This window comes from Chinchilla lanigera, unplaced genomic scaffold (genome assembly GCF_000276665.1).
Source record: "Chinchilla lanigera isolate Chin_1 unplaced genomic scaffold, ChiLan1.0 scaffold00023, whole genome shotgun sequence".
Lineage (NCBI taxonomy): Eukaryota > Metazoa > Chordata > Mammalia > Rodentia > Chinchillidae > Chinchilla > Chinchilla lanigera.
In genome coordinates this window covers 15,893,895-15,909,660 of record NW_004955424.1, presented here as the reverse complement: position 1 = coordinate 15,909,660, position 15,766 = coordinate 15,893,895, and the positions used below count along the sequence as shown (strand labels likewise).

The 15,766-nt window shown below is 45.3% G+C and overlaps 1 protein-coding gene and 1 long non-coding RNA gene across 2 annotated transcripts in view; one reads left to right on the top strand and one right to left on the bottom strand.

Annotated features, from left to right (window-relative positions):
* Antxr1 (anthrax toxin receptor 1) overlaps positions 1-15,766 on the top strand; it is a gene marked incomplete in the record, with an annotated part of 213,545 nt that overhangs the window by 124,618 nt on the left and 73,161 nt on the right. Inside the window, 1 exon segment of the mRNA XM_013514693.1 lies at positions 6,658-6,753. Coding sequence (XP_013370147.1) covers positions 6,658-6,753 — 96 coding nt within the window.
* Positions 7,335-12,068, bottom strand: LOC106148599. Its single transcript, XR_001234204.1, has 4 exons — positions 11,565-12,068; positions 10,577-11,340; positions 10,009-10,081; positions 7,335-8,552 (listed from the first exon to the last, which is right to left on the bottom strand). It is a non-coding gene; the product is annotated as an uncharacterized LOC106148599 (long non-coding RNA).

Genomic DNA, 15,766 nt, shown 5'->3' with positions numbered 1-15,766 from the left:
TCTCAAAAAAAAAAAAAAAAAAAAAATAAGTAAAGTCTAGGGATTTGATGGCTCCTCTGAAATTGTGACGAAAAAATTTTGAACTTGCATAAAAATATAAATGTGTACTTTCATGGGGGAAGGGGTGCATCATTTTCACCAAATTTTCAGATGATAAGAACTCTTCTAAGCAAAGAAGAGCTGCTCAAGAGCTCCTGGGCCAATAAAGTTGCCAGATTGACATTTTAGATGAGTGACTCTAACTGCAGGATGGAGGGTAGAATCACTGGTAGTTAGACTGAGATGAAAGAACTAGCAAAGAAATCTTGCAACAGCACCAAGAAGGAATAGTGAGATTCTAAACCTGACCCATGGTACTGGAGACAGAATAGACAGAGGCAGACTAAGAAGTATTTAGGTCAGGGGGGCAGGACCTATTGATGAAGTGTGTGACGCTTAAGCAGGGAAAGAACAGAAGGAGAAAAAGAAATCTCAGATTAATTTCCAAGTTTCCAATTGGGAGCGATAAGCAGTCTCTGTGAACAAGAGAAGAACTAGCAGGTTTGAAGGAGGACAACATGAGCTCAGTATGAAGAATTGGGTTTCAGCTATCAGTAAGACCTAGAACAGGGAAAGGTCTAAGCTAAAGCTAGAGACTTAAGTCATCAATATCTAGATGAGCATTTAAACTATAGACAGAAATGGAGCGAGAATGGATCCATGAGTTACACATTGTAATGCCACAGAATGAAAATGGTTAAAATGGCAGGTAGGTAGATATATACATAGGTAGATAGCCAGAATTTTTTAAAGTGGAAGAGTTAAGTAAAAGCGGGAGAGATGGCTCCATAGGGTATTCTGACATTAAGGGGCTGGGAACCAGGAAAATAGAATTCCAATAAAATGCAGGACAGGGAGGGTGGATAAGTTAGATAATCGCTCAGGTAGCTTCCAGAAATAACATTCAAGATACATAAGCTCTGGAAGAGAGAGAGTTTTGGTCTACAGGCTTGCCCATCCAGAACTTCTCCACAGCAATAAAATGTCTTAAATTTCATACTGCAAAATAAAACTTGCCCACGCTCTGCCAGTTTTGTCGGGGCAGGAAACAGAGCTCAGAGCAGCTGCTTCAGATAGTTCTAAATTCCACATTCAGAGACTCTGATGCCTCCTGAGCACCAACTTTGGCCTAGAGGGAGGAGGGAAACGAGTGTGCTGCTCTGCCCAGCCACCACTTGCCTCTCTCTGCCCTCGGGGTCTCCCATTGGAGCAGGGCTAGGATGACAGGAGTCCATGGTGCCTGATGTCTCAGGGGGGTCTGTGACCCTCCCACTAGGATTGACTGGTGTCACAGATTGCTATAAAGTCACCAGGTGGAGAGACCAGAGCTCCCCTGGCTGAAGGTCTTTCCTTGAAGGTTCCCAACAGTGCTTCAGAGACAAATTGACCTGGTACCTGAGAAAGACAGGAGGGCATAAACTAGAAGAAAGAGGCAGGAGGGTGACCGCAGGAGCCTCACATCGTCATCTGTGTCCCCGGGTTCCCTGTGGAGGGGAGAATCTGGGGAAGCAGTGTCGCCGGCTTCCAGGAAGAGCTAATGGATCGTCAGCTACTTTCCTGTCATATTTTTGGCACAGGTTACCAAATATCCCTTCTGTGTTGCAGAATAAACCTTCTTAGTTCATTCTTTCATGTTAAATGTTTACAAGACAGTCCGACACTGTGAAAGAGTCCAAGTGGCTTCAGTAATGCAGCGTAAATACTGAGAATCTGCCCAACCGAACACAGACCACAGAACTACCCACACTCACCACCCACCAGCGAAGGGTTTCATAGCCCCTTTGCTGATTAAATTGAATCTGCTGTTGCTGCCAAAATGTCATTGTTAAAATTACCAGACCTTTCTTGAGGTTATTAAAAATAAAACGTACTGGGGGAGTCTTTGTAGCAGGGGCAATAAAGTATGCTTCTTTCCTGCTTTGATGGAATATACTGAGACATCGGGCCAAGAAAATGATATATGAAAGTCTAAGTATTGCCTTTATGACTGTAAGCTGAACACTTTGGCTGAGTGTGGCAGCAAATGGGCTGGAAACTAAAACCAAGAATTAAATAAATTTACCAGCCCATCACAGGCATGAGGCCTGGCCAGGGAAGACACACAGGCAGGAGCCTGGTTACCTGGAATTGATTAGCATGAGCTTTAAGGACCCGCATTTTAATAGGTCCCTTCTAGGCCCTTCTAACGCCCCAAGGCCCCCCAGGAAGAGTCTTATAATTCCTCATTTATATTTTTATATTTTCTTTCTTAAAAAGAGCGCCATGACCACCATCAAGTTGTGGGAGCAACAGTTACTCTTATTTACTGAATTAGTAAAAAGGAAGCAACAAGCCTGGAGTCACTCTTATTCAGTGCCCCAACATGGAAACATCAGGAGTAGGAAAGAAACATTCCCTTCTTGACTGACAGTCTCTAGACCTGCTGGAAGGACACTTTATTGGTTACACCCATGTCGTGGGCATTAGGCAGAATCAGATGAGATCATGGATTTCACAAAACTTCTTTATGTTGAACTCCCCCCAGACTCGTGCTAATTCCTCTCCATCTAATCCTCCTCCCTTTACTATAGCAACCCCCAAAACAAAACAGAAAAGAAGAGAAATGTCTGATTTGATATTTTCCAGAGGGCTGGCTGTCTTCTGTCCTATTGCAAACAAGCCCTGACATGATTCCTCATCCCGTCCCAGTCTATGTATCAGAAATCCAAAATCCTGAGATGCTACCAACCAAGTAAAAGAAGTTTTCGTTATTCAAGTTTCTATCCCTTTGAGAATAATGCCCTCCTTGTCTTAAAAGAGATGTCCTCATTTTGTGAGCTGGGAACAGAAGGAATTTAACAAAGCCAGGATGCGGGGATTTGGCCATTCAAACCAGTAGCCTTCAGGGAATGTCATCCCTGAGAACAAATGCACTGGGGAAGGAGCAGGGCAGAACCATCCTGCCCTCGATTTTAATATTAGCTGTCCGCATGCTTAATAGGAGGCCTCTGTGTGAGCACATTAAACTTCAGCATTTGACAGGGAGAAGAAGGGGTCAATTATTCATTGAACTGGAAGATGTACCACTGCAGGCTGCCTGCTATCTCCCCTTGGCTGGAGACAGAAACCGTACTTCTCAGCATGGCTGGCGTGGCCTCTCAGCGGGGAGCCCGCCTCTATTCCCCTTGACTCCGCACATACTGTGCTCTTACCACTGGGGCCTGCCCCGCCACACCCCAGCCCTACCTTCACAACCCCAGAGCTTCGATCCTGCCTTTCTGTGCAGGAACGCCAGCCCCTCCCTGCCCCTGCAGAGCCAAGCAGCACCGCCTCTCAAAGAACTGGTTCCCAGGCGTGCTGCTCTCCAGCACTTGGCCCCTTGCTAAGAGCGACAGCCTGCCGCTTCAGCCCGACAGCCAAATTGACCATAATGAGGTTCTGGCTTCGCCATGAGCCTCGGGCAAGTTTTCCACCTTCTTTGCCTTGTGTCTCTAAGATGAGAAAGATAAAATACGGAATTTATGAGGTTGCTAATGATAATTAAAGGAGCTAGCCTCCGGAAAGCATGTTAGTGCTTAGAAAGAATAGTGCCAGCGTATAGTAAATGCTCAATAAATATTAACTATGCTGATACCAATTATAATAGTCATTATCATCATCACCAGAATCTAAGCTCTTTAAGAAAAGAGAGTGTTTATTCATTAAAGGCCCTGCTTTGTAGCTGTTGAATTACAGACATCCCCATGCATTGTGGCTAATGGTTTAAACATTCCCCCTTGGCAGGTTACGAGCACCTTGGGTCTGCCTAAGTGGTCCTGCATTCCTGGGGTCTGCCCAGTGAGCATAGAGACTCTCAATAAATGTTTGCTGAATGAATAAATGAAGGTTATTTGTATGTGTGAGGTTGCGTGTATATATCTCATAAAACATTAGCTTCAGGTCTAAATTTACTGGAAATAAGTTCACGGCTTTTGTTTGTTGGTGACCCTTCTGTACTGGGTATTTAATGGTTCCTGGAAGATCTTGGAAACCATGAAACCAGGCCTTGCATGTGGGGCTTTGTCCCTGGGATGTCACCAAAGCACAAGACAGTTGCTACTCCTGTGTGCTTCACCCTCCAGGGCCTCCTTCCCTCACCTTGTTTCCTGAGCCAATGCTTCCTCCTCCACCACAGGCAGGCACAACCATGGCTGCCAAGGAGCAGAGCAAACATGCTGAGAGAACAGCTGGCCGTCACTTTGCCCAAATCTGGGAGGACGTGTCCCAAAGAGAAGGCCCCTGCCCACTGTGGGCCTGGTCCTTCACTCTTGCTGCTTCACAAGATACTTCCTCCTTCTAGGAGGGTGCAAGTGCACACCCACACTGTCTGTCAGCCCTCCTACTTCCTTTAGCTCTCTGAAATGACGAAGTTGGGGGGAAGAGAAGTTGTGTGTAATGTCGGTAGCTGTAGTGCGTAGCTAAAAGGCTGCGGTTCCATGGCCTCTCGCTGATCAAAATCACTTATTATTCCAAATGCAAAAGATTGATGCTCTGATATGCTCCTGGTTCTTGTCATTGTGGGGAAATAGAGGGAGAGTGAGTTACAGCTCAGTGTTTGGTAAAGTAGCTTACAATGCTCGCTCGGCCATCTCTACTTCCATCCTACAGCTTGTTTTAAGCTCCCTCCCTCCTCCACGTTAAAGACTTAGAACACAGAGACAAGAGATAGGGAGGGCTGTGCTTGACTGATAGAAGCTTGGAAAACACTTGTGATTTCTTACTGTTACTGAGAGCATGGCTTTGTGCCATCACTCACGGGAATGTGTTCTGGTCCAGGGCGTCCCCTCCACCGTGGCCATGTGCACCGCGGGCCCCGTGCACTCTCCACGCACTGTCTTAGGCTGCCCAGCCCTGCACCTGTGCTTGGGGGCTGCATCCCCCTTGGGAGTCGCCTGGCGTTCCCAAGCCTTAGCTTCTTGTTTGGGTCCAGGAGTGTTTAGTTCCCTGGCTGTGGGGTCAAAGACATTCCAGGGAGTTCTAAGGAGTAAGAACTGCCTTTAAACCACTTCCAGTAGCCTTTGCTGAGAGCTCGGAATGGGAGTGAGTCACATCCCAGTTCTGACTCTGACCTGCTGTATGGCAGTGGAGGGGCCACCCAGTCTCCCTCTGCAGGGGCGGTGGGGCTGTTCATAAGAACCTGATGTTTCTCGGGCTGCCTACCGTCTCCCTGACAACACTGGTCTGTCAATGGTCTTCTTGACAACACTGAAGAGTGTGGGTGTCGTTTACAGAGAGCCACAAGCTTTGTTCCACTTGAGCCCATCTGTGAACCTCAATGATCTTCTGAATAAAAATCCCTGGGCCCCAGGATACACTTCAAGGGGAACCCCATGTGGAAATTTTTAAAGAACAACCTTGATAGTTTATTTCCTCATTGTGACGTGCTTAAAGAGATATTTACTTTTTAAAAAGAAGTGAGTTACCATAACCCACTACCAGTGTTAATGTTTTAGCAAATGTAAGTAAACTATCAGTAAAAAATTTTAGTAAATATCAGAAAAAAACATTTTTCTGTCCTCCCTCATATGCCACATATACAGAATCACTCATTCTATGGGGAATGCTTTCCCCTGTCACTTAAATATGATTTGACAACATAATACCAACAGAGAGATTAATTGCATGATGATTCCATTACATGTTATGTGGCCTTCCCTAACTGGTGAACATTTGTGTTATTTTCCTTGTGTATTAATATCATCAACTGTGCAAACATCCTTAATTATTTTCATTAGCTTTGCCCAAAAGGGGGCTTTCATAGCAGTATACTCTGCAAGCCCTTCTGAAAGCTGTGCCCCTCTGTCCTCCCAGTTACTTGCAGGAGGGAGGGTGGTGGACACTTGGACCGGTGTTCTTAAATGGTTTGCTTCAATCAACAGGATAGATAGCTGTTACCGAGTGAGACTTCTGTTTGCTAAAATTTAACAACTGTCCCAGGCCACATCAACCATCTCTATTTTCAGGGCAGGCCTACGCACTTTTGGAAGTGGGTAGAATTGGTCTTGGGTACCTCCTTTCCTGGCTCACACAGCCACTTCACCTGACTGCTGTGCTGATTCAGCCACCCCACCCGCCCCTCTCAGGTTCAGGAGCAGCGGCGGCCCTGCCCATACCCTGGGATTCGCCAGGGCTTTTGGCTTTCCAGCCATAGTCTGGGAGTCTGTTATACGCACCCAAGGGAAATAGGTCAGGGGAGCAGGCTGAATCCTGAGTAGGAGTCTCCTGAATCAGCGTAGACTTTGGACAGAACATCCAGCCCAGTGAGCTGGAGATTGTCACCAGGTGAGAGACAAAACTCCCCTGCAGAGGGACAGTGACCTGCCATCTCAGAGCCCGCTCTCTGTCTCCTGTAGGGGGAGACCTTCAGAACTGTCCTCAAAAGGAAGAACTGGGCCTCCCTGAAAAGGCAAATCCATTTCCCTTGAAAACTGGCTAAACAGAGTTTATGGGCCCATTACCCCGGTGTGATGGCCAGAATTTCAATCATGTGTTTGGCAAACTGATCTTCTCTGGCCAGTCTATTGGTGTGAGTCTGGGGAGGGAAAACCACGCATGGTCCATTCGCTACGGCTGCTGACCACCTCTCTCTCCACCCCACAGTCAGATGGCTCGATCCTGGCGATCGCCCTGCTGATCCTGTTCCTCCTCCTGGCCCTGGCACTGCTCTGGTGGTTCTGGCCCCTCTGCTGCACCGTGGTAAGTCCCCCAACTCTGGGATGTGCAAGGAAAGGGGGACATGGAGCTCCTAGGACCACTAGTGAGAGGAAAAGGAACAAGAACTATCAAAGTAAAGGACAAATTTTGCTTTTTTTTTTTTTTTTTTACAGTGTATGCAAAACTGGCACAAACTAGCATTGGTCACTGGGACTGTGAGTCATTAGCAGTATGGATTAGGGTGGGAGGTTACATGTAAACACCATGGAACTCCAGTGGCACAATCAGTTAGTGGGCAGTAGTTACACATGTAAACACCATTTGAGGAAGGACAACTTGAGAGGCTGGTCTAGGGCTGATGCTTAGGGAAGACCCGCAGCATCTACAGCGTATCACAAAATGAGTGTTACTCAACATGTAATAAATATACAGTACTTGTATGTGTATGTGTGATACACATGCATGTACACACACACACACACACAAACACACACACACACACACACACACACACACACACACACGTCGAGCTGCCCTGACTGAACTGATACTCTTCTAAGACCACCTTAGTCACTTTCTTCATGGCTAGGAAAAATACTCAGCACCCACAACTTAAAGGAGGAGCAGTTTATTTTCACTCACAGTTGCACCCTATAGTGGTTTTGTGGAAGGACCTGTCAGGGAGGTAAGTGGCTGAGGTCATGAGAGCCAGGAAATGGAGAAGGGAGGAGCTGGGATAGAGGCATACCCGTCCAGGTCATATCCCCAGTAACCCGCTTTCAGCTAAGCCTCTCCTCCCCAGTCGCAAGTCCTCTGTACAGACCCCATATTTCAGCCACCTTCCACAAGCCCTGCCTCTAGGTGCATGGGGCTCTGGGGAACGTTCCAGATCCAACGCCACCTCGTCTGTCCACCAGAGGGAGTGCCTCAGGCCTCTACTGTCAACGATAAAAGAGAGGCACTCACCTTGCCTTAATTTTAGCTAACGTATACTGGGCACACCTTCAGCGTCCCTACCACTGGTCGGAGCACTTTAGCTACAGTCAGTAAGAACCTGCCTCCTCCATAGCACTCTCATTTGAATCACATCGCTGCAGCCCGTATCCCCCCAGCTAGCTTGGACCTGGAAAAACCTGCCCTACTGACAGTCTGCCGTGCCCAAAAGATATACGCCAGGTTGGCTGCTTCTCTTCCTTGGCTGCCAGACCGCAAAAGGCCCAAATAAAGCAATATCCAAGTACAGAATGAAACATCATCTCTGACACCTCTAGTTCTACCTGTGCCCTGCCTTCCTGTGAACCCCACTGTGCCCCATGAAACTCAGTGAGTCTGAAGTGCCCGCTGCTCAGATCCCATGGCGTCTTCTCGCCCCATTTTCTCATTCTTCCAGAGAGGGGCTGGCATGAGAGATGGCGGGGAGCCCTCTATGACGGCGGCTCATCTTCATTGTATCTCTGGAGCACCAACATTTAGCACACAGGCAAGGGACTCGGGTCTGTGCGGAGAACTGAACTGAAGTAAGACCACAGATGCATAGAGCCCTGGAGTTGAAAAGCAGGGAAAGATGGCTTCGAATGACATTTTTAAAGGGGTTAAAGAGGTGGCAAATGAACAAAATGAGAACCCCAGCCAGGATTGGGACCAGAAACTTCTGCAATAGATGACTTGAGACAGACAGGAACACATGTGCGCAGGGACAGACCCAGGAGACGCGCGCGTCTCAAGTCAGTTGGTACCTCCCACCAGACTAATGTTACCAAGATGTGAAGCACATTCCCGCTACGGCCGCTCCAGGAGTTAAATGTCGTTTTAAGTACTTACGGCTACACAACCAGTTTATTCTGAGGATAAAAAAAAAAAAAACGTGAGTCAACAAGAATGGTGATTCAAAAACAAACACATTTTCAAAAATCAGAATTTTGAAGGGAAAAGAAACAGCTTGTAGTAGTCTCTTAACAAAGGGGTTGAGGAAGGTGGCTGCAGCAGGCAGCGAACCCTAGAACATCTGCTGTAGTGTTGTTCACCTAGGCTCTGTTACAGCTAGAAAAATAGAACAGCCAAGCAGTGTTCTACCAACTACTAGCTGTGTGACCTTGGGTAAGTTGCTTAAGCCCTCTGTGCCTCGGGGTTTTTTTGGTATAATAAGGACAGTAAGAGCCCTGACCTCATAGGCAAACTGATAAAGATTAAAGGAATGTATAAAAACCATTTTACTGTAATAGAAATCTATTACTGTACTATACTGCATTTACTATATATTATTAGGAAATGTTTCTCAAAAGAAATCTTTCATTATTGGAAGTAACATCACCCAAGGCCAGATAGTTTTGCAATAATCAAAATATTTTTCAATGAATTTATCTGGTTAAGTCCCTATTGCTTTGGAAGGCAGCCAGAATATCTTATTGTGGTCTGATTTTGTAAGTCTCAAAGGATTTCTGTATGAGAGAAGATCCTGGAGATTAATATTCCCGTTCATGTCAATAGAAAACAGCCCCTCCTCCCTGTTTTGAACTCTGGTACTTGATGTGCCCTACTTGGTCACTTGCTTCCTTGTGATGAACCATGATGTTCTCAGGGGGATAGGAGAAGTCTTGTGACTTCAGTTCATTTAGCCTCTCTTAAAGAACCTCACTCTCATCCGGGCTCAACTTCCAGCTAAATTGAAATTGAGTTAACTTATCGTTAGCGCAGTGGAGTGTAATCTATCAGGAATAACTGATGGAGGGAGAAATAAATGACCAGTCTCTTGATGGAAATCTTTAGTGTTCCCCAGCTTCGCCATTATACTCCCAGGTATACCATTGGCGTCTGTGAGTTCTAGATCTAGTCACCGGCATAAAAACTCCATCATTAAAAGGGAGATAGGCAGTAGATTAGGCACTCTGGGCTTATTTGCATTTTCAAAGTGAAAATTCAAGGGTCAGTGTTTTATCATTCAAAAATAAATTAAGCCCTTTCCTTAGAGGTGTTTAGACCATGCCCATCCCACGCCATCTACTCACAAATTTAGACCAGTGTTATTGAAATCTGTAAACTGAACTTTAAAAAGAAGACAAGGAAGTGTGAATGAGAAATTTGTTGCAGAGGGAAAATTTTAAATGTATTTAAAAAGTAAATGTTATAAATGAATGTGTAAAAAAAATCTGAGCAGTGAATCAGCAGTATTAGGGTCCTGCATTGTTCTAGAAATTACCAGCAACCATGAGAGTCCACTGTCACCCCAGTCAGTGCCCGGATGTGATATTGTGGCCTCAACATGCTGGTAGCTTTATGTACAGGGAAAGGCTATCTTACCTTGTGTTCATTTCGGCAGGTAACAGGACAGATTCTGATTAGCAATGAGAACAGGCTCCTCCCATTCAGAAACCTGGAGAATAGAATGAACACCTGCCTGTTCTCTTAATCTCCTGACTCCATGGTAACATTCTCTTGAGCAACCTGGATTCCCTGTCTCCCACCCCCATGTGGCCCATTCCTGCACCCAGGCCTGCACAATTGCATGTTCTCTGCTGCTCTCAAGATGCTGATCACCTCAGGAGAGAGCCGCGCCAGCAGGCTGACTCAGGCTCATGCCCATTTATGAGGCCCAGCATTGCTTAGGAAACTCTCCCCCATCCTAAACAATATGGCTCCCTCCCCAAGCTGACCATTCTCCTGGAGATCCCCATCCTACTTCTGCACTCTTTCAGCCTCAACGGACAACCTGTTTATTTCATTGAAAAAACAGAGGCTGTCCTGTGAGAAACCCTCCCCTTTCCGCACCCTCCTCCGAGTCTCCCTCCCAAAGCCCTCCTCTCCTCCAGCCTTGCCCCGCACTCCCTTCCCACGTGCATTTTTCATTGTCTGTGCCTCGTCGCCTCACCTCTTCCTACAGTGGCTTCATCCTTTCCTTTCTGCTGGCTTCCCCTCCCTGCCTACAAATATGCCAACCTCCTCTATTCGTTAAAAATCAAAACGCCTCCTGTTTTATTCTCCTTCAGTCTGCTCTCTTTGTTCTCCCCTCCTTTCACCAGCGAATCTGCTGGCAGAGCGCTCACTGTGCACAATCCTTCTTTCACTCTTCCGCTGCGCTCTGGCCTTCATCACTCTTACTTCTCCAGCCCCTCGCCTGCAAGCCTCACTGCCCGACCCGTGGTCCCTGCTCATTTCCTACCACACTTCACCCCTTTCCACAGCAGGCACTGTTCACCTCTCTCCTTTGAACTTTCTGCTCAGCTCATTGCTGCTGACTTTTCTCCAACATCTCTGCACTTCTTCGTATCTGTCTGTTTGCCCCCGCATCTGCCTCTACTTGCTCTTTGTTCTCCAAGGCTGTCTTTGATCCTCTTCTCTATGCACGGTCCTCGGGAAGTATCACAGGCTCTCATGACTTCAGCTGCTCTATGTGTCCACCCACTGCTGGCCATGGCTCCAGAAAATGAGGTCACACTCTATGAGCCTGGTGGACTTCTGAAATGCGGCATCTCACCTCAACGCATGCCAGACTAAACTCAGCATGGTACCCACTAACCCTGCTCCTTATCAGTGGATGTGCCCCTGCCCTCCAAGTTGCCCAAACTAGAGACTGAGAGTGTGGTTGATGCCATCTTCTGTCTATCATGCCTTGTCTTGTCTCATGCAATCCATCTGCAGGGAAAGAGGAATGATTGTCATTACCTTAATCTAGAGTTCCCCCACTTGAGCTACCATAATATCTTTCTAAATATGCTTTTACTCGTTCTCAGCAGCAGTAAAGATTTTTCTTTAAAAAAAAAATAGCAATCAGAACTATTTTTTGAGACAAGGTCTCATTTATTATGTAGTTTGAGTTGGCTTTGAACTTGTGTACCATAGAATGGCCTCAAACTTACTGTTGTCTTCCTGCCTCCACCTCCGAGGGGTTGGAATTACAGGCATGCACCACCACACCTGGCCCAAAATCTTCTTGACGGCTCAGTGGCTCTAAAATAAAATGTTACCTCCTTGATATAGCATGTGCAAACCTTTCCTAAGCTGGCCCTACTTCTCCAGCCTTGCCTTTCACTGTCTCCTCCTGTGGAGGGACACTCTTAGCACCATGCCTGGTCCTTCATGCCGCTGGTAAGGCTGTTATAATTGTCTGCTTGCTTGTCTGTCTTAACCTGTGAAGCTGAAGCTATTGGAATCCAAGGCCATACAATCCCGAGAGCATAACATAGTGCCATGTTACTCAGTATATTTCAAATTCCTTGCGTACTGGTAGCTAAATGGATGGAGGGCCATCTCCAGGCCATCTCTATGAGGGTATCTGAACATGCTTTGTACTTCTTTACTGAATCTCTTGGCTCTTCCTGTTTTCTCTTGCTAAAATATTTTCATTGGGGTAACCCACTCGGGCCCCCTTCTGTTCCACTCTTGGACAGAAGCTTTCTTTCCCTCAATAAATATATTCTGTTCTTAAAAAAATAAATAAATACAATAAAATATTTTCACCTTTCTTTATCAACAATTGCTTTTTCTCCAAAGCCCAGCTCACTGATCACTCTCTCTGTTGCAGGGGCTTCCTACACACACCTTTCCTTTACCTAGGGAGAATTAGCTGGTGCCTCATTTGATTTCCACACCACTATTTTCACGCCTGCATTGCAGCATTTGTTCATCCTACCACAGTGTGCATTCATATGTCTATTTCTCCCATGACACAGTGAACTCCAGGACAAGGAGACACTAGTCACAGAAACTAGTTCCAAAGATGAGCACAGTGCCTAGGACATAACTTATATGTTTTCCAAACTACACTAAAAAACTAAGTCATCTTGTGGGGAGAGGGCTAGATACAGAAAGAATCCACCCAAAATCTGATCATAATATAATGGATAGTGGTTTCTCGCATATTTGTATTATTATTTTCATAGCTTACATATATTATTATAAGCAATTTTATATGTTTCAAATAAACATAACAAAAGACATTGTCTATTTCTTTAAATCTTATAAACATGGGCATTTTATTGAAATGCTAATGGTATATCAGGAATCTGAGTGGAAAGATCTTGCAAGATGAAAAAGTTCTGGAAATTACTTACACAACAATGTGAATATACATAACACTACTGAACTGCATATTTAAAAATGATATGATGGTAAATTTTATGCTTGTGGTACTTACCACAGTTAAAAGAAAAAAACCTGGGGCTGGGGATTTAGCTCAGCGGCAAAAGCGCCTGCCTGGCAAGCGCAAGGTCGTGAGTTCGGTTCCTGGTACCGGAGAAAAACCAAAAAAAAAAAAAAAAAAAGAAAAAAATCTTGCTATAAAATTGCAGTTCCTCTGCAATCCAACTATTAAGATACCATTTGTTTTAGGTCATATCAAATCATATTTCTGTACAAATAAGAGCAAAGGTCTTCACTCCGTTTCTTAGGAAAGAATCATGTGCGTGCATTCAGAATTTTTCCCTATAGAAACAAAATCCTGTTCTCTTTCATTTTCAGAGGCTGTATAGTATCTCTGAACAGTTTTTAAAGAATTGTGTAAGAGATTGTGTGAATTCACTTTACTGAATTTCAAGGATAGTTTAACACATAAACCTATTAGACATCTCCAGTGACAAACTGCAAGTGGCAAAAATTGAGAACTTGGTATGCCTTAAATTGAAATAATAATCAAGGCTTAAATAGTGTTTTCCCTACCTTAAGCATAACATTTAGTTTGTAGGCTGAGACAAGCAAGCCTAATAAAACCAAAGGGATTTACTGACAGTTTGTTCCATTAAAATAGGACTCGTACAGGCAGCTCCTTATCCGGGCATCTTGGTCCTAGACTAATGTGCTTTTTGATCCCCTTCCAGCCTCCACCCTTTCCCATGTGGACACTTCTCATTCTGCAGCTTACAGGTTATTTTTCACCAGCACATAGAGCTTTGCCGTTGCCTGCCCTCCCAGCCTGAGCTCTGCACTGTATGCCCCACATACTCAGTCCTGTCTCATCCTCGCCTTCCCTGATTGCTGTCCTCATCCCTGCTGAGCTGACCTCCCCACTTGTGAGGTAATGCATGCACACGCACATGCACACACACACATACACAAACATAACATGTGTCCCCATCCCTGCTGGTGACACGGAAAGAGGCAAGCATCATTAAGGACCACAGGCCTCCAATACCACCCTTTCCTCTGTCAGTGAAAGATATGGGTAAATCCTTTAACTTTACTTTCCTCGTGTAAAAAACTAGAAAACTGGAGCCGTATTGTCTCTGGGGCTGTTTCCTTCCATTCTTGCCTTCTATAATTGAACTTATTCTTCCCTATCAAGGTTCCCTGGCCTCTGCTTCTCAAACCTGGCTACATGTCAAAACCACCTGGCAAAACCAGGGGCCGTATTTCCAAACTCTGCCCACAAGACAGCGGTAACCTACAAAATGTGAATAGCCACACTTCAGAGCAAGAGGTACTCTACAGCATTTAGGCAGTGAGTTTGAAGGCACCATAAAATTAAATTGAATAACTGTCTTTGTTACAAGACACCTTGGAGCCTTTAGTAGAATTATGTGCACTGCAAATCTCCAAATTTAATTCTGATCGTGCACCTCTTCCTTGGCCTGTTCTACCCCAACCCTTGCAAACAGCTATTAGTATGCTGGCGTGAGGAAGGACGCTGGTATTCTCTGTGTACACTTGGGAAACACAATGCTAGAGGGTGCTGAAACAGCAGAAAGAGCAGGTGCCTGTGTTCTGAGATGCAGTGTCTGCATCAATGCTAAGAAGTTTGAAAACTGTGAGCATCGCCCACACCTCTTTACTCCCTGTGTGTCCAGCTCAGATCCCCCTGGCACTGCTAGTGGCTGGGCTCGGCTTGCCCATAACTCCGGCAGCGGGCAGATCCCCACCTCCCCAGCCTCAGGGATTCTGAATTCATGGATTTGTTTTACTACCTCACTTAACAGAGCTTTACAGTGACACTAACATGTCGTCTAATGGAGACTATGCACAGCTGTTCTTTTTAAATAACCATGTAGGTCACAGAGGCCCTATCAACTCATGTTAAAATTCCTGCCTTGACTCTCACTTTAGATATTGACAAATGTGGCATTTTAAATAGTCCCAGCTTCAGGGAGATGAGATAAGAAGCCAAAATCCATTAGGAATGTGAGTTCCAAAGGAAAAAAAAAAGCTTGAGCTCATTTCTTTGAAAATTGCTTGTACTTCATTCCAGATCAACACCCTTGGCGCCAGCCTTCATTAAAGTCTTACAGTGTAGAAATTCTGAACGCAAGCAGTCCTGGGCCAAGACTCACCCACCCCAATCAGTGATGAGTTCTCTACTAAACTTGGTCAGTCTACAGACTGGGAAGATTCATTGATCTGCTGTCAACTAGTGTCTCGTCCATCCACTGGATGTTTTCCACATTCCGTTGGCCATTTTCCCTTGGTTTCTTGACTTTTAAAAGAATATGTAGGGCCAGGGATACAGCTCAGTGGCACAAGCACCTGCCAGGCAAGTGCGAAGTCCTGAGTTCGATTCACAGTACAAAAAATAAAAAAGAATACGTAAGTTTTAGGGATCAGAACCAAGGCCAGAATGTAAAGCAAAGCATGGCCACTTTCTGTAAAGACCTTAGTCGGTGGCTTCTCTTGTGAGGCAATATTTCCTCTACACAAAACCCTGTTATGATGGTTTCTCCTCATGCAGGAAACCATGAGGCCAGGGAGGCCATCAGCTGAGTTGACTGTAAGAGATCAGGATAAGCAATGTTTTGCTATCTAAATACATCATTTATGTAAACTAATCCCTTAAAGCATGCAGGAAATAATCATTTGTAAAATCAGCTACTCTTGACTACATAGCAAAGCAAGAACAAAATAGGAGTTGTTTTAAATGCAGAACCAGGCTCACAAGAAAATAAAGAGAATTTCTAGGTCCAAAGGAAAAAAGCATCTTGAATTCTCATGGTCAGCTGCCCTGAAACAGTCAGAGAGGCTTCCGTATTCAGTAACCTAGAGGTTTGGCATAACAGCCTTTCATGGGCTCAGAAAAGCTTGGGCTTTTGAAATTGCGTCTTCTTAAAGTGAGGGCCTTGAATGAAAGGCTGGGTTT